The sequence below is a fragment of the Rutilus rutilus genome (genome assembly GCF_951802725.1).
Source record: "Rutilus rutilus genome assembly, chromosome: 7".
NCBI lineage: Eukaryota > Metazoa > Chordata > Actinopteri > Cypriniformes > Leuciscidae > Rutilus > Rutilus rutilus.
This window is the reverse complement of record NC_140221.1, coordinates 6993130-7020714: the sequence shown is the minus strand read 5'-3', so window position 1 is coordinate 7020714 and position 27585 is coordinate 6993130. Positions and strand designations below refer to the sequence as shown.

At 38.7% G+C, this 27585-nt stretch overlaps 1 protein-coding gene across 3 annotated transcripts in view; it reads left to right on the top strand.

The window, feature by feature from the left end:
* Positions 1-27585, top strand: part of doc2b (double C2-like domains, beta) — a 227755-nt gene that overhangs the window by 197467 nt on the left and 2703 nt on the right. For all 3 annotated transcript variants that reach the window (XM_084415425.1, XM_084415426.1, XM_084415424.1), the window contains exons 12-16: positions 1330-1439; positions 18877-19003; positions 23272-23429; positions 25719-25800; positions 25881-25977. In XM_084415425.1, the coding sequence (XP_084271551.1) occupies positions 1330-1439; positions 18877-19003; positions 23272-23429; positions 25719-25800; positions 25881-25977 (574 nt within the window). The remainder of the gene's footprint in view (positions 1-1329; positions 1440-18876; positions 19004-23271; positions 23430-25718; positions 25801-25880; positions 25978-27585) is intronic.

Below are 27585 nucleotides of genomic sequence, written 5' to 3'. Positions count from 1 at the left end.
TACACCTGGCGCAATGCAAGTTTCTTCTGCTAGTTTCAGCCTGTCGCCATTATCATTTTCACGTCCTGCGCCACGTTGTTTAAATAGCAAATGCATTTGCGCCTATCTGTGCGCCCATGGGCGTGCTGGTCTGAAAACCAGGTGTGTTCAGGCGCATTGTTGGTGCGTTACTATTTTGAGGCAACTGAAATAGACTGCGCCATTGATCGACAAAAACCTGGTCTAAAGTCAATGGCGAAATATTTTTTTTTGTTATTTAAAGAGTGCGTTAGTAATAAGCGCCTATAGGCGGGTGCACAACGCGTGTACACTTTGTCCCGTAGATGGTCTGCTTGCGTGCTTTAACCTCGCGCATGAGCAGATCCGTTTCCTCGCTAGAAAAGCGTTCAGTTTTTCCGCTTGCAATTCCGCTATGTTTTTTTTGCACGTTACACTCAAAACACACCCATTACTCATTAAGAGAATAGGGACAACCCTTTTAGACCATTTTCCTGTCGTTAAACTAGCAAAAAATGGATTCTGACACACACTAAGTGCACTTGCACTTTAGACCATGCGCTTAGATCGTTAAAAAATGTTTAAATCATTTTTTTTCCATAAACTTACTTCAAGAAACAAACACTACCTTAAGATCTAAATTAAGTTTTTCCTTGTCACTGGCCAACCTCTGTGTGCTACAAATTACCATCATGCATCTCATTATGATCTGTTTTTGACCTGTACCCTCCTTGCTCATCTTGCCAACAATCCACTTAACTACTGACAACATAAGACTCCTCTAAGTCATCCTCCTTCTTTATGGATCATATGTCCTACAGTAGAGCCGAACTCTCCTTCACAGGGTTACAGAGTAATCGAATTGGATAGGATATCAGAGTTACCCCATTAGGATTAGGAAACACCTCACAGATGTGCTAGATGAAACAAAGACTCAGGCGTTAATCACACCTGCTTTAATCATTTTTCCATGAACACGGAACAGCATAGTGCCTGACACTCTTTTCTTCTCCTTTTTCAATAAATGGTTCAAGAAGGTGCTCAAGCTTTATAAAACACTTGGAAAGCTGTAAGTATTGGAGAGTCAAACTGTGTATAACTAAATGTTATATGAGCTGTTTTATTTACCATTAATTTTAAGAGTGATTTGCCATTTTGCAACCTTGTTACCAAAACTTGGCGCATGTTTAAATACAGAGTTTAAACCCCTGATTTTCCTGACATGGTGAAATGGAAGGTCTGGTATATTCTTAGCTTGTGCTAAGAATAAAGACTAAAGAGTGCCAGTGAACACAACCACTAATCTACAAGCAAATCTATCATTTCTTCTAGGCCAATAAGCTCCGCACCAAGACCCTACGTAACACACTCAACCCTGTCTGGAGTGAGACCCTGACGTATTATGGAATAACAGATGAAGATATGGTTCGCAAAACACTCAGGTATCCAGTCACAATCTATACATTCATTACTTACTGTGAATTTGATATATCAAGGCCTCTGCAAAACTCTACAATTATAGACAATTGTGTCTGAACGCTCAACTTATTTGTGTTAAGTTGCCACTGAAAATGACAAAAGCTTATCGATCATAAAGAAGTGACTTAGTGGAGTTTAGTGAAGGGTTGAGTACCTAAAGACAGATTTGGGTAACACTTTATTTCACTTGTCCACTTTAGAAATTCAAGTAACTTTGCAACTACATGTCAACTACCAGCCATTGGAGTATTAGTAGACTGTCTGTTTAATATCTGCTAACACTTTATTTCGATGCTCCACCGACAGACATTCTACTGACTATAAGTAACTTTACAAGAATTTCAACTTATTCTATTAACCCTGACCTATCAGTCTACTACAGTCTATTAATACTCTGAGAGTTAGCTTACATGTAGCTGCAAAGTTACTTATAGCTAGTAGAATGTCTAAAGTGGACCATCGAAATAGTGTAACCTACTTATTTGCTACAAATTGAAAAAAAAAAAAAAACATTAGGTTCATTCCCATGACGTATAGGTGGGATGAAAAGAAAAGGATATCAGAGAAAGTGGCACGCGAAGCAAATCACCTTAAGTTTAATGAGGGCTTTTCAAAAATGTCAGTGGTGACTGACCTAAGGTCCTACTTTAATAAGAAAAAATAAAGAATATGTATGTTTTTTTAATTAAGTGTCCATGGTTACATGATTCCCATGATCCAGTTGTAATTGGGTGGGTCAGGTCCACTCCAAGCCCCATGTAGTGCTGAGCCTGAGACCTAATTACAAGCAGAACAACCATTTGCCTTCAATGATTCTTGGATTGCTGCTATAGAGTGTAGTGGGGTGTTATGGCATTCATAAAAATGAAAAGCCTCCAGTTTAAGGACCAGTGAAGGAGGTTGAAATTTAGTTCTCACGCTGTCCTTTAAAACTGAAAGCTTACATCATGTTTAGATCTGGTTTCTGGGGTCTTCATGAAACCTCTCTGTTCCTGCGTCAGTGTGTCGGCACTCAGGAATATGGCAGTATATTGAGGAAACTGTGTTTGCTTTTATCCTGTAAAATTGCATCATATTTCTTGGACGTTATGTGACCCTGCAGAGCAATTATCTGGATCTAATCACTCAAATGAGCTCGCTGCTCATGCCATTAGATTTTCTTTGTCAACAGAAACAGGGCACAGAAAGCATCCATTGGTTTTCTTTAAATATGTTTTTGGATGTAAAAAGCAGGTGTAATAATATGACGCAGCGCCTGAAAATAGTCCCCAGCTCGGTAACTTCCAACGTGACCGGGACTAAGTTTGTCTAACCTATTAGACCTATTTTCAGGTGCTGCGTCATATCATTACGCCTGCTGCACTCATGGTACGGCAGCAAAGTTTCTTGATTATTACGCAGGAATGAGAGTATAGTTCCTAGCCATATCAGCCTAGAAAATCGCAACTTTACATTTTCCGTCGGTCTTAGTACACGATGTAACTACAGAAGAGTCAAGTTTTAAATAGGAAAAATTTCAAAACTCTTTGGTCATTTTTTTGAGAGAGATGCTAATGGTCTTGTCCGATTCAATGATCTATGCTATGCTATGCTAAAAGTGGTACCGCCAGGCCCGGAGATCGGCTGAATGGATTCGAAAACGGTAAAACTCAACTGTTTAACTCTGGGGGAGGTGTAAAATGAGCCTATTTCCAAAAAAAGTGGAGTATCCCTTTAAATGCAGGCTAATCATCACAGGTTTCAACAGTCCAGTATGTCTGTTTAATGGCTTCCAACCATATATGTTTTTTGTTGAGCTTCAAATTGCGCTAAGAGCTAAAAATTAAGACCATCATCCAAAAACACAAGATTTTGTTTCCTCCACGTTACCACTGGTTTTCTGCCTCCTTGATAACACAAATGCCATAATGCAAATGCAGTGATGTAACTGTGAATCTGTGTAAGACATTTTACATAAAGATTTGTTTATAGTTTTTGTAACCTGACTCTATAGACGTCACGTCACATTGTTGTCTTGCGTCATAATTCAAAGTGGAAATTGCTAGAGGTCTTCAGACTCAGTGCTAACCGCTAATCAACCTATCATGACTCACCTTTGCAAACATTTGAAAGTTTTTCATGTCATGTTCGTTATTTTGGCCTCCCCCTTAATACACGATATGTTGCCTGGTGATTTCACCCCAGCTGAGATGTCATTGGCCCTTTCTGAGTGACATTTAATGCCTCGCAAACATTACTGTAGCATGGGTTGTTTTTCACGGAGCTTGATTGTTTAGTTTGCATTGAAACCCTGTGCGGTGATTGAAATGCTGCATTAGGATAATAGCACAGACAAAGTGGCAGTAAAGATTACACCACAGAGGAACATTAGTTTCCACTTGTGTGTATCATTACATAACAGCTGTGTTACACTCACAATATCCCTCAAATCCATTAAAAGCAGATTAACCAAGTTGCCTGAGTAGATAACCCACTTGGCATTGTCTTTCTAGTTAAATGTTGCAAATGTAAGAAAAGGGTTTAATGTGTCAGATAATGAGGTCTAGCAAGCTATACACATTAAATGAACATTTTGATTAAATCTTATCATGGTTAATGAAATAAATGTCAGTAAACTAAAATAACAATGTTGTGTAGTTAATTGAACTAATATTCTGCACACATTCCCTTCAATGCTGCACTTGCAACTTGTACAGAAAATGGCCATTGATTACTGACAGAGCAATTTTTGGTCTTTTTCAGTGTGAACCATTTATATGGGCTGACAAAGCATTAAATGGGAATCCGATTTCAATTTGGTGTTGATTAACTCTTACTTAATATGGATTAGGTTTCCAATAGAAAACTGCTTGCAAAGGAAGTCATTATTCTGAGGATTTTTATACCTACCATCAGTCTCTGTCTCATATGCACCAGTATATAGAAATGTCCTCTGGAATGAGGAGAAATATTATCTAATGTCCCAATACTGTGACCAGATAGCTTAATACCAGTTTATTGGATCTCATACATTTTCATTTGACTATATATGACTGAAAGATAAGACACTATTAAAGGGTTAGTTCGCTCAAAAATGAAAATTCTGTCATTGCTACTCACCCTCAAGTCGTTCCAAACCCGTAAGACTTTCGTTCATCTTCGGAGCACAAATTAAGATCTTTTTGATGAAATCTGTGTTTTCTTTCACTTCATTGACAGTCTACACAACTTCAATTTTGACACTTTATAAATTCATAAATCCACGTGAATTGAGTGATTTAGTCCAAATTTTCTGAAGAGACACGATCGCTTTATATGATGAACAGATTGAATTTGGGCTTTTATTCACATATAAACATTCATCAACTCAGTTGTGGTAAATGGAAGCTCAAGCACGTTCGCTTGACGTGTGAGAACCAATGAGGTTCAATCTCGTGTTACACAGCACGTTTGAGCTTTTTTGTCCCATGAATAATAGTATAGAATACTGATGGGGATAATTGTAATCCTCAAAATCTGTGTGATATTTAATGTGATAAATTTTTTTTATTGAAACATTGATGACGTGTGATATCTGCGTGAATACATAAGTTGACAGGCATGGTGGACAATGTGTCATTCCATTCGGACTGAATGCAATGATTGGACAAACATTTTATGGCCCTAAGCCTTCCACAGACAAGATATATATACATATAAATACATTTAGACCACTTAACTTGGTGATTGTTATCAGGATGTGAAAAGAAACTTTCAACCCGAATAACAAAAAATGCTTCTGGAACAAATTGCCTGCCATGCCTTTAAGTATTAAAGCAGTTGATTACTTTGAGATATTGTTGATTTAGTATTTTGGATAAATTGGTTATATTACTGAGTTGTATTTAATATGAACTATTCTTTCTCAATGCATTTATTTTAATGGAATTATTACAATTGACACTTGAACACTGTAGGTTTATACCAAACGATGGGTGATAGATGGTAGTTAAGAAAATGTGACCTGCAGTCTCTCTTTCCTGAGCAAAATCTGAGGCTGCAAGATGCTAAAAACTTGAACACCAAGTCCATGATGGAGTCGTCTAGACAGGCCAGAGTTAGCGAGAGCAGGCAGTTATTGTGCGAGTTGCTGGCTTTTCCCGTTGAGATTGCAGCTCATGTGTTTGGTGGCTCCCAGATTTGTCTGGACTCAGAGTGAATTAATGAGGCAGAGAGTCTACGCTTCAAAGGTCACATTTCTGTTCGTAAGCGTTGCAGTAACAGGTTCATTCAACACAGCTAGAGGGAGGTGACGCTGGGTGATTTACAGTTTAGAAAGGTTTAACTTAGGCCTGAGGATGAGGGTTTGAGGCTTAATGTTTTTAGAGAATTAGCTCCTTTGGGAGGAGTCTGTTGTTGATATGATCTGGACATATTGACAAGTTGACTGAAATCCTTAAAGGAGTTTTATGGTTTTGAGATGAAGTACAGACGTATGCGTGTGCGTCTGCAGACATGTGGATCGGGGAGTAACCACCTGATGATTCACCATTGCTTTTCTTTAAGGCTGTCTTAGCCAGTTTCCATGGAAACCGAAAGTCTCCCTCATAGGCAGTTCCTTTAGGGATCGCTCTTGTCCTTCACGTAAATAAACTCCAAGCACTGGCATATTCAGCGTCTCACCTGTAGTGTTTATAAAAACTACATTTTCATTATTTCCTCAAGCAGTGTTCTGGCACTTTATAGCGCCTTAAATTTCCTCAATAAAGCCCTGATGGTCTGAGCCTACATCCCAGTGATAAAACTGTCGTCTTATGTCTGACTCAAACTTGTCTGCTCTCGATCATTCTGAATGGAGGGTACAAATGAAAAGAGATGGGCATAAAGAGAAACAGAAAGGGACACCATCTCTTTTAATTCCTAATGTGCTCCAGCGAGTAGTTTAGAGGTTTAACACTGAAAATAATTGAAACCATTTTCACAAATAATTACGAAGGAATGGCAATTAACACATTGAATTGAACATGACATTTTGAAATAGAAATAGAAAGTCTGAAATAGTATTTTCTTGTAAAACATACTCGGATAATCTTTTGTACTAAATAAAAAAAGAAATTTGAATAATATAATTTGAAATAAATACATGTGGCTGATGTGTGTGTGTGTGTGTGTGTGTGTGTGTGTGTGTGTGTGTTTGCGTGTGCTCGCGCACATGATTATTATTTTTTTTTTGGCCATTAACCATTTTAACACAGCTACTGTGTTACAGCTACTCATTAAAATGGATTACTGTTGCAAAGTTCAAAAATGCATGCATCAAAGTATACTAGCTAGTTTACTGCCGCATCATCTTCATTGAACATGGATTGGATCCATTTAATATTCAACAGGCCAACAGAAATACAACAGAACAAAGATATGAAATAAACAGTGCTTTTCAGGTAGACCTAACAGTAGTTCTCAGTTATAGAAATTGAATAAAGTAATCAATTGGAAGATAACACTGCTGTTTAAATTTTATATATATTGTTACAAAGGTTATTCAGTCAAGCAGTCTTTTGTTGTTTGATTTACATTAAAACAAACAGCAGCGACGCAGGAATATTAGGCTGCTGTCACTTTAAGAGCTGCATGGATCCAATACACTGGTACACAAGTGTTTTGTTTCTTAACGGTTTACGTTCACTTAATCCATGACTGTGTTTACTAGGATACTCGCCAAGATGCCCATTTTTATATAATTTTGTGTGAATTCAAGTCCATTCAAGCACAAGAAGCAGCGAAAGAGAACTCAACTAAACTGAGAATTCAGTATTCACGCTGTCTGAGATTTGGCCTTCCGGGCGCTTGCTTTGGATGTGTGTGCACTAAAATTCTCACAGAGCGAGTACCAAATTGAGTTCTTTCGCATCTTCTTGTGCTTGAATATTTAAATTGGCAAGGCTTAAGGATAAACTTTCCGTTAATTTGTTTTGGCAAGCATTTAATTATCTTATTTTATATTTTGCTTAATCCAATGTTTAAAAACTTTGGATTATGCAACAGATATTATAGAACTCAGTGCCTTCACACAGTTAAAGGGTTAGTTCACCCAAACTTTTTATTTCCGGCATTAATTACTCACCCTCATGTCATTCCAAACCCGTAAGACCTTCGTTCATCTTCGGAACACAAATTAAGATATTTTTGATGAAATCAGAGAGCTTTCTGACCGCCCCGTAGACTGAAACATTATTTCCACTTCCAATGCCATGAAATGTAGTAAAGACATCGTTAAAATAGTCCATGTGACGACAGCGGTTCAACCTTAATGTTGTGAAGCGACGAGAATACTTTTGTGCACAAAACCCTCCCCAAAAATAATGACTTTATTAACAAATATATTCCCTTCCATGTCAGTCGCTGATGCTGTTCACGTGAGCGCCAATACCGAACCGGCGCTCTGACGTAGAACCTGAATTTCTTAATAAAAATGTAACTTAAGGCAAAGTAAATACTTTCCAGATAATAATTTAATTTAAGTTTGGTTTACAGCAGTGGTTCTCAAACTTTTTTGGTCACGCCCCCTTTAAAAAAATGTTTTTAATTCTGGCGCAAAATAATTTCACTAAAAATAAAAACAGAACGATTTTTTTATATAAAAAAAAAGTGCAAGGAAAAACACCTGCAATGCAATAGTTTCACTTTTTTAATGTCACTGAAACATTGAAAAATATAACAGAAAGAGACCATAATAGATCAGAACTTAACTTTTAATTTAAATAAAGAAAATGCAAATATTTCAATGATGCTTTGTATGAGCAATATATAATCAGTGGTTGCAGTGAGCTCTGTTGGCGGTCGCCTCACAAGCTCAGATTTTTGTACGTTTTCTTGCTGGAAAGCGGCGCATTCACAATAGCAGCTTGTGATGCTGTTCAGTGAAGAGCTGCTTTTCTATGGCAAGGAACTTTTATGTCAGGCTTGTTCACGGTCTGAAGAAGAACTATTCAGTGGATGTGTGTTCAGTGCTGCTTTATGAAGGCAGAGCGCACTTTTTTTTTTTTCTTGCTTTTTTTTGCTGATCTCCCGTGCTCCCACACTTTGAGAATCACTGGTTTACAGTGACAATATAAAAGCCAATTATTTCATTTAAAAATGTATAATATATCAGACGAATATTGAACTCACACAGTATAAATGACAAACAATTCTTTATTCATGAAAGTATATAATTGCTTTTACAATTTAGAAGGCAGTGACTCACAAAGCAATGATTTCATTTAGGGATCCTTGGCATCAAACATTTAAAACCCCTTGTTTTAGAGGATATGTGGAGTCAAGTTATATAGGAAAATCTAAATATAGGAGCAGTAAATGTAATATATGCAGATGTATGTAGAATCTCAGGGAAAACTTTATGAACAGCTTCACAAAGAGACCCACAGCTTCTCCTATAGAGTGTAAGTCAGACATGTACATGATGTCAGGCTTCAGTCTTTCACACTTTCACACAATGGAGCTCTGAGGTGTTATCTCACTCTAGCATTCAGTCTTTCCCATCATTCACCACACCTCATTTGCCGGCGATCTTCATGTGCCGTTGATGAACATCAAAGTGGTGTTTTAGTGGTGGGCTATGGCGAGCTCCTCCTGTGGCTATGAAAGCATGTGATTTATCTGAAAAGGCGTACCTCCATTGCCAACATCATCTCAGACAGTGACATCTCTATTCAAAGCCAAATTACCCTCACAAGTGGCACACCTCTCATGCCTTTATACCAGAGAGAGCTATTAACACGTGTGCTTTAAGAATACAAGAATACTATTTGCAAACACATTTGCCGGAATGTTTACAGACAATTAAATACAGCTAGATGTGCTTCACCTCTTATTTTTCTTGCTTTATGAACAGGAATTATCTCTGCACATTAAAACAAAGACAAATACAATAGGAAGCCATTAGAAAATCTTTTTTAACAGCAGGAACCCTGTCCTCTTCCAATCTCAAATCACGAGACATATGTGCATATGTATTTGTCCTCTCGTTATTTTAGCTCAAAATATGCCTGATCTAAATTTCTATTACATTTTTTGGATGTCATTATAATTTGGCCATCTTCATGAACTCTCACATTTTGCTTCCCACTAATATTTTCAGTAGGAATTTAATATATTTAACTCACTAGAATAGTGTATTTTATTTCATGAATGCAAGTGAGACCTCATATAATGTGTTCAACCAATTTCAACATATCAATTTATCAATCTAGTATATATGCAGATTTTGAATGTTCTAGTGAGTTAAATGTATAAAATTCCTACATTCAAAATATGAATATATTTGATCAGAAATACAGCAAAAATCAGTTATCGGAAATCGTTCTAATATGCTGATTGGGTGCTCAAGAAACATTTCTTCTTATTGTCAATATTAAAAAATTGTAAAACATTTTGCTGCTTGATATTTTGGTGAAAACAGTGATAAATATTTTTCAGGATTCATTGAATTGAAGTTCAAAAGAAACTATTTTTTTTTAACATTGTAAATGTCTTTACTGTCACTTTTGATCAATTTAAATCTTTCTTGCGGAGTAAAGAGATTAATTTACAAGAAAAAAAAGCCTTAACCCCAAACCTTTGAACAGTACTGTATGTGTGTCAGCGTTGGTTGAGAACAAAACGTAATAAAAGGCTGGATTTACTCGCATCAGTCCAATTTATTTAAACACAAAAGAAACAGAGCACACTAGGGCTTGTAGTCAAGACCACCTTTGTCGAGTCCAAGACCAGGACTAGTCGAGTCCAAATCAAGACCAAGTCCAAAGAGGTTCGAGTCCAAGACAAGACCGAGTCCAAAAAGGTCCGAGTCAAGACCGAGTCCAGGACAGGACAGGAAAAAAAAGTCTTATGCATGACATTATCAAGACATCATTTTGGGTTATTATTTGTTGATCTAAAAGCAAAAACAGTGTCACAACACCCAGAATTGTTAAGTATAGATATTCCCCTTGATATCATATAATTTTCTAATCTAAAGAAAACAGAATGATGACACCTCATAATAGCAGTGTTAGAACTGATATACAAACACCAACCCACTACTATTACCAACTAAATGACAATATAGCTTCACTCAGTAAAATATATCTGTGATCATTTCTTCACGTTAAACCGAACTTTTATTTTGACGGGTTTCTGGGCGTATCTGACGATGAAATGCTGAAGATGAACGTGTACTTGAGAATGTGTAGTACATGAACCTGCACTCATTTGCAGAGACTCGCTGAACAATCAGACTTTGATAGCAGTCTTTAATATTCACAGTCACTAGTCCATATAGCAATTTGATATTATGATCGGCAGTGAATAGACGGATCTGTTATTTCAGCTATGCGCCGGTATTGCAGTAGCAAATAGTAGAAAATAAATAACACACGCGCAGGTCGTCATCTACGGAGGTTTCTGCGGAAGTCTGCGGGAAGCATACTACAATAATACGTTATTACTGGGAACATAATAAAGAAACCTGGACTCGGTCGAGACCAAAAGCCATATTTGGCAAGACCAGTGGCCGAGACCGAGACAAGTCCGAGTCCCAATACCAGCGAGTCCGAGACCATAGAAAAACGGTCCAAGACCGGACTCGAGTACTACAGCCCTGGAGCACACTGCCCAAAAAAAAAAAAAACACGGTGAACAGAATAACCAATTTAATCATGACGAGAACGGACAGAAACTGAAGCAAAACCAGGGTTATAAATACACAGGTGAATGAAACAACGAAACTAACAACAGGTGAGACACATAATCAAATCAATGTGAAACCATAGAAACAGAACACTAACATAGGAAACCAAACTGAAACTCACCCAAAACAGACAATAAACAAATCACAACAATGTGTCTGTGTATGATTTGCAATAATTATATATTTATTTATCTTTAGAATATACAGTGAGGAAAATAAGTATTTGAACACCCTGCTATTTTGCAAGTTCTCCCACTTAGAAATCATGGAGGGGTCTGAAATTGTCATCGTAGGTGCATGTCCACTGTGAGAGACATAATAAAATAAAAAAAATCCAGAAATCACAATGTATAATTTTTTAACTATTTATTTGTATGATACAGCTGCAAATAAGTATTTGAACACCTGAGAAAATCAATGTTAATATTTGGTACAGTAGCCTTTGTTTGCAATTACAGAGGTCAAACGTTTCCTGTAGTTTTTCACCAGGTTTGCACACAGTGCAGGAGGGATTTTGGCCCACTCCTCCACACAGATCTTCTCTAGATCAGTCAGGTTTCTGGGCTGTCGCTGAGAAACACGGAGTTTGAGCTCTCTCCAAAGATTCTCTATTGGGTTTAGGTCTGGAGACTGGCTAGGCCACGCCAGAACCTTGATATGCTTCTTACAGAGCCACTCCTTGGTTCTCCTGGCTGTGTGCTTCGGGTCATTGTCATGTTGGAAGACCCAGCCTCGACCCATCTTCAATGCTCTAACTGAGGGAAGGAGGTTGTTCCCCAAAATCTCGCAATACATGGCCCCGGTCATCCTCTCCTTAATACAGTGCAGTCGCCCTGTCCCATGTGCAGAAAAACACCCCCAAAGCATGATGCTACCACCCCCATGCTTCACAGTAGGGATGGTGTTCTTGGGATGGTACTCATCATTCTTCTTCCTCCAAACACGTTTAGTGGAATTATGACCAAAAAGTTCTATTTTGGTCTCATCTGACCACATGACTTTCTCCCATGACTCCTCTGGATCATCCAAATGGTCATTGGCAAACTTAAGACGGGCCTTGACATGTGCTGGTTTAAGCAGGGGAACCTTCCGTGCCATGCATGATTTCAAACCATGACGTCTTAGTGTATTACCAATAGTGTTGCTTTCGTCAACGAAAATTATGACGAAATATTGTCGTCAACGAACCGTTATCACCTGACGAAAACGAGACGAGACTAGACGTAAATGCATGGTCATGTGACGATGACTAAAATACATGTATAATGCAATATCGTTGACGAATAAAAACGAGACTAAATGTGGTTTAAAAAATAAAAACTATGCTAAAATGTCTCTTCATTTTCGTTGACCAAAACGAGACGAGACGAAATGTTATAACGTCACGACGAATGAGAGAGTTGTGCGTGAACCCATAGCTTTGTCGGCTTTAAATTCTGGATTGCGATCTGGTCACCCGATTATCAGCGAATTTAACAATATATTACTCCATTAGTTATTCTATTAAAATGTCTCATTGATATATTTGACACATTCATAATCATTTTGCCGGTTCTTTGTGACAGCTGTAGGCTATGTTATTGGCAGCGTCTCTGGTTACATGAACACGTCACCGCATCAGCGCCAGAACATGGAGATTTTATTTTAGAGAATAATCGCACAACCTATTCGATATCCTATAATTAAATAAACTAATCGAATATCCCAAAATCGTGACTCATCCCTGCATGGAATCTCTTGTTTCTTTTCCCAAATCCTCACTCGCGTCACGTCTCACCCATTTTCTAAAGGTATTATAAACGTTTCTTGGTTCGCTTTTAATTAGGCCTATTATATTCGTATATTCTTTACTGTGGTAAAGTAGAAAAACGCTGTAGGACAGATAGCCTACATTTGTACTTTCATGTCAAATTCTTTTTAACACAGTTTGTGCTTGTTATATTAGACATAGGTCGCGTCAAGTTTAGTTGTAAAGCGCGTTTCACACGCGCGGGTGATTTTTAGTTTCACTTTCTCTGGCAGCGCAATCTCAAACATAGCCTAAATATTTCGCCCTTGTGGAGGATAAAATTCGCTCTTCAAACCAATTTACATCAAGTAGAAAACACGAAGATATCATAAAGAGATCGATGGAGATCGATATCTTCGTGTTTTCCTTCCTGCTCGTGTCCCACATCCCTCTCAAAGCGCAGAGTGTAGCCTATATCACGCGTCTTTGTGTGGAAATATAAAACGTTTATTTTTTTTTATTATTATTTTTTTTAAATAACCCCCCAACCACCGCCGGTAGTTGGTCCATTACCGCGGTGGTAAAAAAAACCTGCCACGGTCACAGCCCTAAATATAGGCCTACTAAATAGCCTATAATAAGATAGCCTTGTTTGAAATTCTATATTGACTGGGTTAAATAGAATCGCATTACTAAAAAGAGACTAAAATACAATTTTCATTGACTAAAACTAGACTAAAATGTCATCAGTTTTCGTCGACTAAAACTAGACTAAAATGTCATCAGTTTTCGTTGACTAAAACTAGACTAAAATGTCATCAGTTTTCGTCGACTAAAACTTGACTAGACTAAAAAGAGTATGAATGTGACTAAAACTAATAAAAACTAAAATGACAGCCTGACACAAAGACTAGACTAAAACTAAAATTAAAACAGGCTGCCAAAAACAACACTAATTACCAACAGTAACCTTGGAAACGGTGGTCCCAGCTCTTTTCAGGTCATTGACCAGCTCCTCCCGTGTAGTTCTGGGCTGATTTCTCACCTTTCTTAGGATCATTGAGACCCCACGAGGTGAGATCTTGCATGGAGCCCCAGTCCGAGGGAGATTGACAGTCATGTTTAGCTTCTTCCATTTTCTAATGATTGCTCCAACAGTGGACCTTTTTTCACCAAGCTGCTTGGCAATTTCCCCGTAGCCCTTTCCAGCCTTGTGGAGGTGTACAATTTTGTCTCTAGTGTCTTTGGACAGCTCTTTGGTCTTGGCCATGTTAGTAGTTGGATTCTTACTGATTGTATGGGGTGGACAGGGGTCTTTATGCAGCTAACGACCTCAAACAGGTGCATCTAATTTAGGATAATAAATGGAGTGGAGGTGGACATTTTAAAGGCAGACTAACAGGTCTTTGAGGGTCAGAATTCTAGCTGATAGACAGGTGTTCAAATACTTATTTGCAGCTGTATCATACAAATAAATTTCTGGATTTTTTTTTTAGATTATGTCTCTCACAGTGGACATGCACCTACGATGACAATTTCAGACCCCTCCATGATTTCCAAGTGGGAGAACTTGCAAAATAGCAGGGTGTTCAAATACTTATTTTCCTCACTGTATTTTAGTAAGCACCATTGCTTTTACATCTGACAAATTTTGACTTTTCTACCCCACATTATTCAGAAATGTCTTTGCAAATTCAAGGCCATGCACAAATATATCCAGCTCACACAGAAAAACACAATGTACTATGATTGCATTGAACAAAAATCCCTGCACTCCCTGCACATTTATCCAAGAGGACAGCTGGCATTAAACATACACAGTACCATAGTCAGGCATAATCAAAACAAAACCATTCTAGAAACCGCATAAAGAGCAATGCCGTCTAGGGGAACAATCCTATCCACATGTAACGTAACAGGGGAAAAGTGGCTTTATTAAGCAGACCTTTTGGACATGCCTGAGTGCTGCTCCAGCTGCCCCGTGCCTCATTCAAGACTTTTATCAACAGGGGAAAGAAAGTGTGATTGCCAGTTTACCCGAAACATGACTGAAGTCTTTGGAGAGCTGAACTTCTGAGTCAGGCTGAACGCTTTAGCAATGGTGTGTCACAACAACACATCTAACTTCCAGATGGGAATAGAACAAGCATTCAGGAATTCATTTTTGATGCAGTGGAGAGGTAACAAATGGAAATAATGTGGATTGGGAAGAATTATGTGGATGTCCTCATTGCTAGACCTTTGGCATTGTTAGAGCTTCAGTGTTTCATCTCAGCCCCCCTAAAAATCTTTAAGATTATGAGGATATTTCACTTTGAGTCCTCCTCTGAGTTGTTAAAAACGTTCAAGTGTGGGTCAGTAAGTATTATCCTTCCATTGTTGGGTGGCAATGTTCAGCTCAGAGCACAGATCTCAGATGCTTGCTCCTCTTTTCTCATCTGATAATAAAATAAAATGCAACCAAATACCCCACCATTCAGGCTGAAATCCTAGAATCGCCCTTTCTGCATTAGTCATTTTGATGTATTTTATTGCTGGATGTACTGATTGGGCTATTTTCTATAGATTTAAATGTTTTTAGATCATAAACTATTACAGACTACTCTGTAATAGTTACTATTCACCTGAAGTGCCCCGTATGTTTGTTCGTCTGTTCCTATCTCATGGGGTTTTATGATATTTCTTAGTGAGGGAGTTGAAGGAATGAGTCATGTTATGAGGTGTAAAGCATGAGGATTACGCCAGTCCTTGAAACTGAAACAAGTATACGTGTCTAGAGTGAAAATATATCTGGATTTTATTGTCTGGATCAGTACTGCTGGAAATGGACTGAGTAGAACCTGCCTGTTTTTCTTCTTTTTTTTCCAAAAAGTAAGGCCTTCCTTCGAATCATATAGGAGAACTTATTAGATGGCACATAGCCATAAGAGAATAACCAGTACATAAACTGAATTTCTTGTCGTGCTTATGACGTGCCAGCTTTGAATGTGCAAAAGCTTCAATGAGATCTGAGAACTTAGACAGAAAGACCGTATTTTCAGTAAATGACTTGCATTTTGGTCTGTCCCTCAAATGATATAGATTCAGAAGACCAATATTCAAATTTACTTTTAAAGGCACAATATGTAACTTTTTTGCTTTAAAAATAGCAAAAATCACTATATCTATGTTATATATATTTATTTTGTTGTGTACTTACATTATCCCGACTGTTTCCAACAACTTTCAAACCAGGAGAAATTTGTAATTTAATTCGAAGACACGTCCCGTTTCTTTATTTCCGTTTTGTCGCCGTCAATGGCGTCATATCCGCGTTGTCCCTGGTTTCCGCTCGTACTGCCATAGCAACCAGAGCCCTCTGATAGTAACCAAGGCGACAGACGTGGACAACTGTGTAGTTCACAATGTCTATTTGCACGCTGTTGTTGTTTAGTTCAAACATTATGGACTATGACAAGCAGACTTTGGATAAAAAAGGAGAACTAAAACGAGAATCAATATCAGCACGATGTTTTCGAGATGCCGAGAGCTCCCATAGACAGTAACGTTATATAAACGAGAGCTCCACGTCCGAGACTTCGACCGCTCCTACATGTACTTTATTAAACAGGTGAGCACATTTACATAAAACTAATCAATGTTATATAGTTCAACAATGATAAAATGTTAGAATATGATCTGTGTGTTATTCTAATGTTGATCTAGCTTACTGCTAGTCTCATACAGACAAACTAACACATACATTTCAACACACTCAAATGCAGTTTAGTGTGATAGTGTAATGTTAGACCAAGTGAAACAGCGCTGCGTTACCTCACAAGTTTAATTTGTCTGATAAACTGACCTGTGAGTTGTAATTCTGCACTTGCGTGTAGTTCGGTAGAATGAAATGTCCATATTCCTTTTATATCTGCGGGACTCGCGTCGCGTGTGGAGCTGATAGCTGTCTCTTAGCAATCCCGACCTGCTTCATATCACAGTCATGATAAAAACATCGATGTATTCAGTCATCCATAAACATTATTAGATCGGTCGGCTTGACGTTGACGACAAGATCCATAATTCTTAGCAAATGTTGCGTCATCAAACTACGCCTTTGTTATTGTAAGAGGTTAGCGACCCCTAGTGGCGAAAAAAATTACATACTGTACGTTTAAGGTACTTTTATGGTGTGTTTGGTATCCTTTTTTAAGCTTGACATTATAAATCATCCACTTATTGTATGGAACAGCTTGGATATTCTGCAAAAAGATTTCATTTTAAAGGTACACTATGTAACTTTTAGGCCCTTTAGTGGTTAAAAAAAAACAAAATGCATGCATTTTGCGGAAGAACATTGTTTTGGTGGTGCTTTGGCTCTGCGTGACTGTGCGGATGAATATGGTTCTTACTCATAACTAAAAAGAGAGGGAGAACATCCTACTGCTCATAAAACATTCATTACTAGGCTTAAGAGATATAACCAGTTTAGATGGAAAGGATCTCAAGCTGACTAGCTGAAGACGTCGCTGTAGCTTTACCCATTAATAGACACGATATTCCTTGAAAATAAATTCCAGCGCAACTCCGTTAGAGAGCTACATAAAATATCTTACTCGCGTGTTGAGTAATAAAAATGCCATCTCCACGTCGCTTTTACACCATTTCAAATCCCTTCGTTTTCCTCATCTCCGAAAAACCAAGCCAATGTTGATTCTTGTTTTATTACGAGCTTTCGCATTCTCTTTTTGCCGGCAGACTCTCCTCTGTTCTGCGTTTTTTCGAAACAGGTGATTTGCCAGAGTTTGGAGATTTAGCGGCTGTGTGTCAATCTTTCTCGCTCGTTGTGACCACTAACCTATGCCCCTCCCACACCGTTCACACGTCAAACCAGCTAGAGCAACTTTTCTCTATTTACGGATATGAGACGCGCACGGGAGAGTGACGTACAGTACTGTTCAAAAGTCACTTAAGCAAGTTATTTATATTTTTTGCTGTAGTGTTTCAGTGGGAATCCATTGAGATTTTTGTATGCACAAGGAGTCTGACAACAGCCGGTACGATCCACACGGGGATCTCACCATTATCAAGTTCGTCTGTGATTGCATGAAGAAACTGAGACAGACTAAATCCAGAAGAAACTGCGGCAACGTCTCCGATACCGGCTGTTGACAATTGTCTCTCTCTGCTGTTGACCAATTCATCACCATCTTAAACACATGGATTTGTTGTTATTCTGTCCATCTGTTCTTGCTGTAAATGAGAGACATCAGCAGAACGTTCCTTTTTCATGTGTGAATTACTCATCTGTATCCAGTCAAATGTTATTATTGACCTGTACAAAACTAAAAGAAGCTGTGCCTTTGTTCCTACCCCCACATATCAAGTGGTTCTTGCCGATACTGCAAATAGCACAGAAAACTCATTTCACAGTGAGCAAGCTCAATGCAAATGAACATCTATAGTGAAGAGATAGCACGAAATCCTCCCATGGAGCTTCTGCTATGAATTTGCAATATATGGGATATACTGAATAAATGGTTCTGGTCACGCTATGTATTTGACGGAGATAAAGTGTTTATCAAAATGTAATGAAACACAGGTGGTGGGGAATCAGTTTGCAGTGCCCACCTTCAGCACTTGACTGGATATGTGGACGTACTCCTTCAAATATCTCTTTGACTGAACTGAGTAGATTTTTTTCTTATTTTGGTTTAGACGTGGACCAAACCAGTTCTACACAGAAATAAATAATGAATATTTATCAAGTGTTGATAAAAAAAAAGAATGAAGGAAGGAGTGGAGTGTCTATTATTTCTTTTGATATATTGACATTACATTTTCATACAGAAAAATATTCTGGGGCCATGAAAATGTTGTGAATATGATCAAGAATGCTGGCGCTGACTGGCAACCTTGGCACGAAAGAGTTCTAACAACTCTCCTAACTAGCTGTGTAGTTCATGGCCAGATCTGATACTGTCAACCTGTTATTTTCGTCTAGGATTTCAGTGTGTGACGAGGACAAATTCCGCCACAACGAATTCATCGGCGAAACCCGAATCCCCCTGAAGAAACTCAAACCCAACCAGACCAAGAGCTTCAGCAACTGTTTGGAGAAACAGCTTCCTGTGAGTAACACAGTCTTTTACTGTTCAACTCTGTTCAAGAATCAGTGTGAAGACGGAAGGAGCTCAGTTGTGCTAATCATCAGTGAGGTTGTCGGTGAGTGATGGAGAAATTGAGGGAAGTTTGAAAGCCACATAAAGAGATTCAGATACCAAATTGATTAGGACGTTCAAAGTGACTCTCATTAGAATCAACATACTAATTAGAAATCAATTATCATTGAAGCAACATCCTCACATCCATCAACCATCTGTGACAAACGTGACAGGTTTACAAACACCAGCACGATGTGATAAAGCTATAGGCTGCTCACTGTCGGAGGAAAACTAACAACCATACGCACCTCGATTCAAAACCTGCCACATCCTCGAGGGAATACATTTTTGTTTCACTGACAACCATGTATGATGGACACAGACCCATTAGGCACATGTCTGTTCGTATACCTGGGTCATACCGTATATCTGAAATGCACTCCAGTCACAAACTAAACCCAGCTCAGTAGGAAGTCTTTCGTCCTCGCCGTGCCTTAAGGCGCACAGCTCTGCTAGGATCAGCACAAAACACTGCTTTATATGTTCTGGCAGGAGACGGAACGAAAACGCTGAGGAAAGCAGTTCGATACACTTCCTTTTAGACATGTCGTCTTCATTTGAGGGTGGTGGATGTGGGTTTTAAGGCATCTCAAAGGGCTCCATGGGTTGACAGGATGGGGGATGATGTGGGGGATGATCTCATCTAGTATCTTTTATCAGAGTACCTTTTACTTGAAAGGCAGAGGTCGTATAAACCTAGACATTTTCAGTTGCTGAACTGAATCAAAGTTGAATTGATCGAATTTTTTGCTTTTATTGCTATTTATTACACAGCTCTCTGAAATGCTTGATTCTGATTGGTCAATCTCAACATTCCAAGGTCTGTTATTCCCCAATGATGGCTTCTTTCATGTCTCTGGATCACCCTGCTGTGGTTTATTATTTGTTTATGATAACAACCAGCTGGATTTACATTTTCCTCTACTTATCATACATATATCCTCTACTTGAGCAATATCAGATGAGCAAGAATGCTGTTGTTCTGAATTTGGCTGTAGGCATGAGTCCACAATGTGATGTTGCTTTTATATAACAGTCTAATTAACAGTTCATATTTCAGACACAATATTGCCAGTTACTTATGAAAATAGTTCCGAACAAAGTCAAAGCAGAATTGACTAATACACGTATCCAAGCAAACCAATGTAGTGGTGTTTTGTTCCTGAATTAATCTGTTTTTTTAACTAATCGGTTGAATGAATGAATCAGTAAGCACGTTTACAACATGCTGGTAACTACCAAAAATCTATTTAAATTGGCCTCTTTTACCAGTTTACATGCAAACCCATAAACTCTCAATGCAAGAAAAACATGTTTACAAGACTTTTTTTTAATCTTTTTTTTTTTTTTATCTGGTTATTTACCATTGGTGACATCAAAACGTAAGCATCCGTGTATTACACTCATAGTATTCTATTTATTTTATGAGTTGTGATGTTAAATAAATCATTAAAAACTCCAGAGTATGCCAAAATGGCAGTGGGAAACTTGTACGGACTCATTCTCCTCTAATGTTTGCAGTTTCTATGACTGTACCACTGCTCCTTCGGCTGCATGAGATGAGAACACATTTTATTCTTTCTCAGGTCAAGAAAGATATGTTTCCTCCTCCCCTACAGCTAAACACTTGCTCTGGTTGAATGTGCTTAAATCTGCAGAAACCATGCTTTCCTGTTACATATCACTTATCACACAGCTCTGCTAGGATATCCACTGCTTTATATGTTCTAGCTGTTCTAGCAGGAGAAGGAGGACTTCAATAAGCTGAAAGAACGCAGGTTAAGGTGTTTACATGGCGAAATCGAGGTAATGAGCAAAAATCTCGCTGTCTGTTGGTTTGTTCTTCAGCTGTTTATGACCTTAAAGGAACGCGTTTGTGACCCACATGTCAGCTTTCTAAGCATAATCAGTTTAAGAGAATGTGCATGTAAACACACTCAGTGGCTCGCTCATAAAGACAGTCACTTGTCGCCACTTACTAGTGTAAAGATGTAACCTGCAGAAAATCCAAAAATCCCCACCAATAATGCACAGTTCACTCGGTGGCCACATTTGCAATGCCTCCGGGCAGCTGTTTCGGGCATCCAAGACCAAGTCCTATTTACTTAAATGGGGAAATCCTGCAATAACATATTTCAAATCAGCAAGTAGTGTTAAAAACACTTATTTTTCAGACTAGACCTGCCAATATGCATGTGTAATGGTAGTAAATGTCGTGCAGGTAAATCTCACTCCCCTGATCTCAAGAGGCGCACTTGCGACTGATGCTAGAGACTGCGGTCTTTAGCTTCCTTGTTGGCGTGCCTGCCTCCCATGCCGGAGACGCCGGTTCAAGTCCCACTTGGAGCAGGGCAAGTAGGACTTGGAGGGGTTACACATGTGTGGTCATAAATGCGAGGCCAGGACGCGTCTTAGAACACTTGAACGTTTCCATTGAAACCAGAGCTTCTGATGGTTGCTGCAGTGATGTGATGACTTTACCAATCGGCGATTGGCTGTCTTTGTAAACCCTGAAAATGTGAGAATTTCCAAGTTTTTAAAAAGTTGACCTGTAAGATCAGCACACAGTAATGTTTATGGGTTGACTGCTGCCTGCAGTACAGGTAGAGGTGGCAAAAGTTATGGTGTATTCACACCAGGAAAGTCCGCTAGTTCACTTGCTTTGGTCCGGACCAAATACAATGTTGATTTTATTTTATTTTTTGGTGTGGTTCGCTTTCACACTGCCCTTTTTGCAAGTGAACTAAAATTTGTAAACAAAACCACATGTGTGCTAAGGTCATCCATTCATTGGACAGAAATTCGAACCGTACCAGAGTTAATTTGGAACCGGACAGAGACCACCTCTTCAGCTGGGTCTCGGTCAGGTTGTTTGGTCCGCACCCGAGTGGGATTGTTGTATTCTTTTGTACCCAAAAGATCTGCACCAAGGGGGGAAACGAACTTGAGTTCGATTCAATCGAACCAAACAAGACGGGTGCGAATACACCCTTAGACACAAAGACTGTGTTGGGATCTGCTCTTATAGACCTGAGAGTGACTCCACCAGCTGGAAAACAGTACGAACCATGTTTGTTGTGTGAAGAGACTCTGTAATATGTGTATGAAGAGTATGTGTGTGTGAGAGTCTGTGATCTCCAGTGGGGACGGAAATGAGACAGCAGTGTGTGGGGGAAGAGCAGAGACGCCTCCTCCACAGCTAATTATCTTCATGCTTGATGGCTTTGGTGGGTCCACAAAGTTCTGAGAAAGAGAGAGAGTAGATTTACGTCACATTCAACAGTTGCAATAAATCCCGGCCCTGATTCTGCTTTGTCATAAAATGTCTAGACAAGAAAAAATTGGAAAGAAGAGAGTTGTGCATGAAACTAATTGAGCGAATTATTAAATTATCTACTGGGACACAACACTTGTGTTTTAATAGAATGTTCTGTCTATTTATGAGTTGATAATTAAAGCCGGGCTCAGACTACAGGAGTTTTTAAATCTTAACCAATTGCATTGTAAGGAGAATCTTCACAGATTTTCTTCTTTCAAATGTCAAACCTGCACACACTACAAGATTTGACAATCGTGTCGCATCACACACTACAAGATATTCTTAAGATTGTAATGCCAGATGTAGCTCCTCACGTGATCTCACAGGCAGGTGGATGTATGCAACATATATACTGTGTTGCAGCAACTTGCTGAAGACATTATATGAGGAGACATTATAAAGGCAGTCCTGTTGATCCCAAAATTCGACAAGCCGTTCCTCCATCTGTACAGCTGCTTGTTTCACGGTCGCTTCTGTCAATCCTAAATATCAAACATGTTTGATATTGTCAGGACGGTCCAGATGTGTCCGTGAGCACATCGGGGGGTTCAAGATTTGATCTGTAAACGCCTCGCATTACTAGATAATCTGTGCCGAACATCAGAACCGATCAATGCCCTGGACTTTTTCTCCGAATGTCGGGAGGGGCAAATCAGGCATAAATTGGACTGAAACTCAGAGTAGACTGTAGTCTGAGCCCGGCTTAAAGCAATCAGATTCATAGAATTGCAACAAATGAATGCTAGGTTTCATGTTTAAGTTAAAATATATTTATTCGTATTATGTAGTCTACATCCATCTTTTTTATAGTTCTTAGAAGCTGAACTGACTGTTTTCTATTTGTGTGTTGACACAGATTGACAAGACAGATGACAAGTCTCTGGAGGAGCGAGGGCGCATCATGATCTCTCTGAAGTACAGCTCTCAGAAGTCTGGCTTAGTGGTTGGCATCATCCGCTGTGCCCATCTCGCTGCCATGGATGCCAATGGCTTCTCTGACCCCTATGTTAAAACGTAATTCATACCTCCCTCTATCATCTGTCTTTTCACTCTTCTGTATGCTGAAATTTCACTTGTCTGCACCAAAAGCACAACACAACTGTTCATGTGCAGAGGTACTAAAATAATCGGAATCCACATCGATTTAGTGAAAACTTATGTTTTTGTGGAACAGAAGATCCGTGCAAATAAGAGTGTGTAAATTACAGATATCAAAGGAAATCCCGTTGCTGGATTTAGTGATGCTAGTCGACTCAAATCTGTGGTATAACAATTACAGCGTTTTCATGCATTGAAGTCAGAATACATTAATGTTTTTATAAAAACTTACAAATAATGTGCAAGAGATTTTCTTTACCTAGATATACCACAGGACCCTGATGATTATTACGAGTTTAAAAATATTCCTAACCTTTTGTAAAGGTCTGTCACAGTTTAAAGTCGTGATAAAAGTTGGTTCTATCCATCGGTTGTTGGTTGATTTTGAGATGTGGGAAGTGCACTCAGAAACAAAGGCAGATTAATGTGAGCGTGCAGAGGCTGAAGCGTTTAAGCGGACTGAGTTCTTGGAGAAGTCCAGCATAAGTCACCGGGAGCCTGGTTTCTTTCCCGGAAGAAAACTCAAGACTACAGTTGATGTGTTTCAGGGAGTTCAGAAACAGTGTTGACTGATATGGAGAATAACTGCCTTTGTGCTTTGTAACTTTGCAGACAGTTTTCATGCTCAAACAGCAACATTACACACTAAAGAAAGTTGAAAATGTAATAAATAGGACCCCTTAAAAAAATTGGGAAGTTAAAAAAATAGTAAAACATTAAACCTGTGCACAAAATAAGAACAATAAAATACATTTAAAAAATAGGGTGAATTTTGATGATGTTGACTTTAAGGTGCTGATGTGTAACCAAAAGGTTGTAGGTTTGAATCCCATATGAGTGAGCTTTTGGCACTTAACGCCAAAAATCAATTTAGCATTAAGGCGTTGTGGATAAAAGTGTTTGCTAAATGATTACTGACAATGTATATGTATGTGCACAGGTATGTGTTTGTAAGTAAACCTTTAGCACATCTATTCATCCATGCCAAACACGAGCATTTATGTCAACGGCTGATGCCAGTGCAGTCACAAGCTTCGAATTCTGTCTTTGATATGGAGAAATGCAAATCTCTTTGTATTTTGAGGACTGGAATGTGTTGGTTTAAATGAAGCAATGATCTCTGCTTCCGCACACAGAAGGGATTTGAGCTCTCAACTCCCTCACTTCCTGAATCAAACCATTTATTGAGGGATTATAGCAGTCGGGCACTATGTTCTTGTTTCTTACACGTGCAACCATTGGTCAATTTCAACAGCTTGATTCTGTCTCTACAAAAGCTTTGAATACGAAATGATTCATTTGTTGTTTCTGCTCGTGCAAATCTTGTATATTTGTGTCATTATTTCGTCTCCGTTTGCTATTTTCGAATCATTATGTCTTTCCTGTTTTTTTACAGTCAATGCGCAAAGCAGTTTTTCCGGATTGATCGCAGTTGACGACGTTCACCTTTTTGGGAAGGAAACGAGTTACTTTTTATTGAAAAGTAGGAGTGTTCGTTTTTATATCGAGAAAGAGAACAGCGGATTCATTTATTCAGAAGACAAGCTGAAACTGTTGACTATAGAGACAGCGTAACAGGAGCAAATGAGCTCCAGGAAAACTGTTACAATAAGAGGGAAGCGAGTTTCACTTTTACCTTAAATGTCTACGTATATCTCTATAATATCTTGAACAAGATTTATTTCAGATCCCTAGATGATCAAATAAATAAGAGGGGATTTCTATTATTGCTTTTACAGTATAAGACACAGGCTGGGATTATTAGGCAGCCGAGTTCACGGCCTGGGTCTTCTTTACTCAGTCATCTGGTGGTCTTTGGTAAAGAGCAAGGGACCCTCATTAAGAAGACTCGCAGGGATAGAGCCAGAAAGAGACATTTAATGACCTCGAAATGAAAGTGAATCTTTCATTTATTTAAGAAAGCTCCTAGAGCAAATGGTGGAAATATCCTGCAATGAACCTTGTGTATCCTTTCATGGCTTTTTCATTCAGATCTCCAAATTTGATATACAAGAGGTGCAATGCCCTCTGGTGGTCATATTGACTGGTTGCATATGACAACACCGTTCTGCATGTTTTCACGTGTTTCAAATGTGTGCCAGTTTTACTGCCTGTGCCAAATTAGTAGAAAGCCAACTTAACCCAAAGTGAAAGACATGATCACACTAAATGCTGCTTTCTTTCAATATCCCCAATGTATTGCAGGTATCTCAAGCCAGATGAGAACAAAAAATCAAAGCACAAGACAACTGTCAAAAAGAAGACCCTCAACCCCGAATTCAACGAAGTAAGATTAACCTGACCAATGCCTGATTGTCTAATGCACAGTTGTGTTTATAATTGCTGATTTCCATTCTTCTATGACAGGAGTTTTTCTATGAGATCAAGTACGCTGACCTCAGTAAAAAGACCCTGGAGGTGACCGTTTGGGACTATGACATCGGCAAATCCAACGATTTCATTGGTAGGACCTATTTACAGTACAAGTCTTGTTAAACTTACATTAATCTTTCATTTTTGGCTATATTTGTATTTTTTGTTTTCACGGTTTGTGGTGAATTGTATGTTACTGCCAAAGGTTATATAGTCCCAGGACTCAGCAGCTTGTCTGGTCAGGCCAGAAGTTTCTACTTGCTCTGCCCCAATTTATAAATGTATTTTTTATATATATAAACTTACATTTATATTTCTAATTTAAAATGTCTTATTGTAAATGTATTAATTTTTACATTTACGTTTTATTAAAAAAAGTAAAAAAAAAAAAAAAGATTTCTTCATAAAATAGAATTTTTTCTTGATAGCAGAAAAGCAGTTACTATAATTATGCAAAAAAGTTCAAGATGCTAATAAATTCTTTTGCTTAACATTACCCGCTGATAAATGTTGACATACAAGGAAAAACGTTACTGATTGGCTTGTGATTTTCAACCCATTCGTACTGATCACAAGCCATTCTTGCGATTTCAACAAAGATTCATCTGTGTCAGCCAGCTATAGTTCATTTTATCCACCTGACAAGTTGACAAGCTGAATTAGCAAGCAGATGTGGGCATGATCAAATAGGTGAATTCCAGACAGTGTTTTTGCACCCTTGAAGGGCACTTCAGGAAGGGGACGCCATTTGTAGGGGCGTTCCGAATGAAAGTGATCGACCGAATCCCTTCACGAAGTCCGTTAGCGAAGCGAACATGCGACGGTAACTTCAAAGAAGTCTTTTTATCGCTCAGGGTCATGTGAACCAGGGTGGCGAGTGTTTGCGATTCATTTTATGGCGGAAGAGTGAGTTAACAATTAATAAACAGGATAATTCGGTTACACATATTTTTGTCATATATCAAAAGTAAGTTTAAATAAGATTGATAGGTAAGAAAGGTGTCTAACAGTAGATGTGTTACGTAAATGCAGCTGCCTGCAGGGTCCAAACAAGAGATGGCAAAGTTGAGAGCAGAGAGGGAACATATGCAAACACACACACACATATAAAGCATATTTTAAAAACTATTTATTTGCAACAATTATGTAAGTGTAAAGTGTGACAGGTGAAGGCCAATATGGTACCCTATACTTGGAATCTGTCCTCTGCATTTAACCCATCGAAGTTAGTGCACACACATTAGGAGTAGTGAACACACACACCAGGAGCAGTGCCCGAGGAGCGATTGAGGGTTAAGAGCCTTGCTCAAGGGCACCTCAAGGGGGTATTGAGAATCGAACCTGCAACCTTCGGGTTACCAGTCTGATTCTCTAACCATTAGGCCCCAAAACAAGACAAGACAGAACTGCGTATTGTTTACATTAAAAGGGGTGGTTGATTATGATTTCACTTTTCTAACTTTAGTTAGTGTGTAATGTTGCTGGTTGAGCATAAACAACATCTGCAAAGTTACGATGCTCAAAGTTCAAAGCAAATGGAGATATTTGCTTTTAAAGAAATCGTTTTAAGGACTACAACAAACGGCTGGTAGGGACTACACGAGCTTCCTCCCTGGTTAGTGACATCACCAACCCTAAAATTTACATAAACCCCACCCCCGGAACACGATTTATAGATTATCAAGACAGAATATGCTAA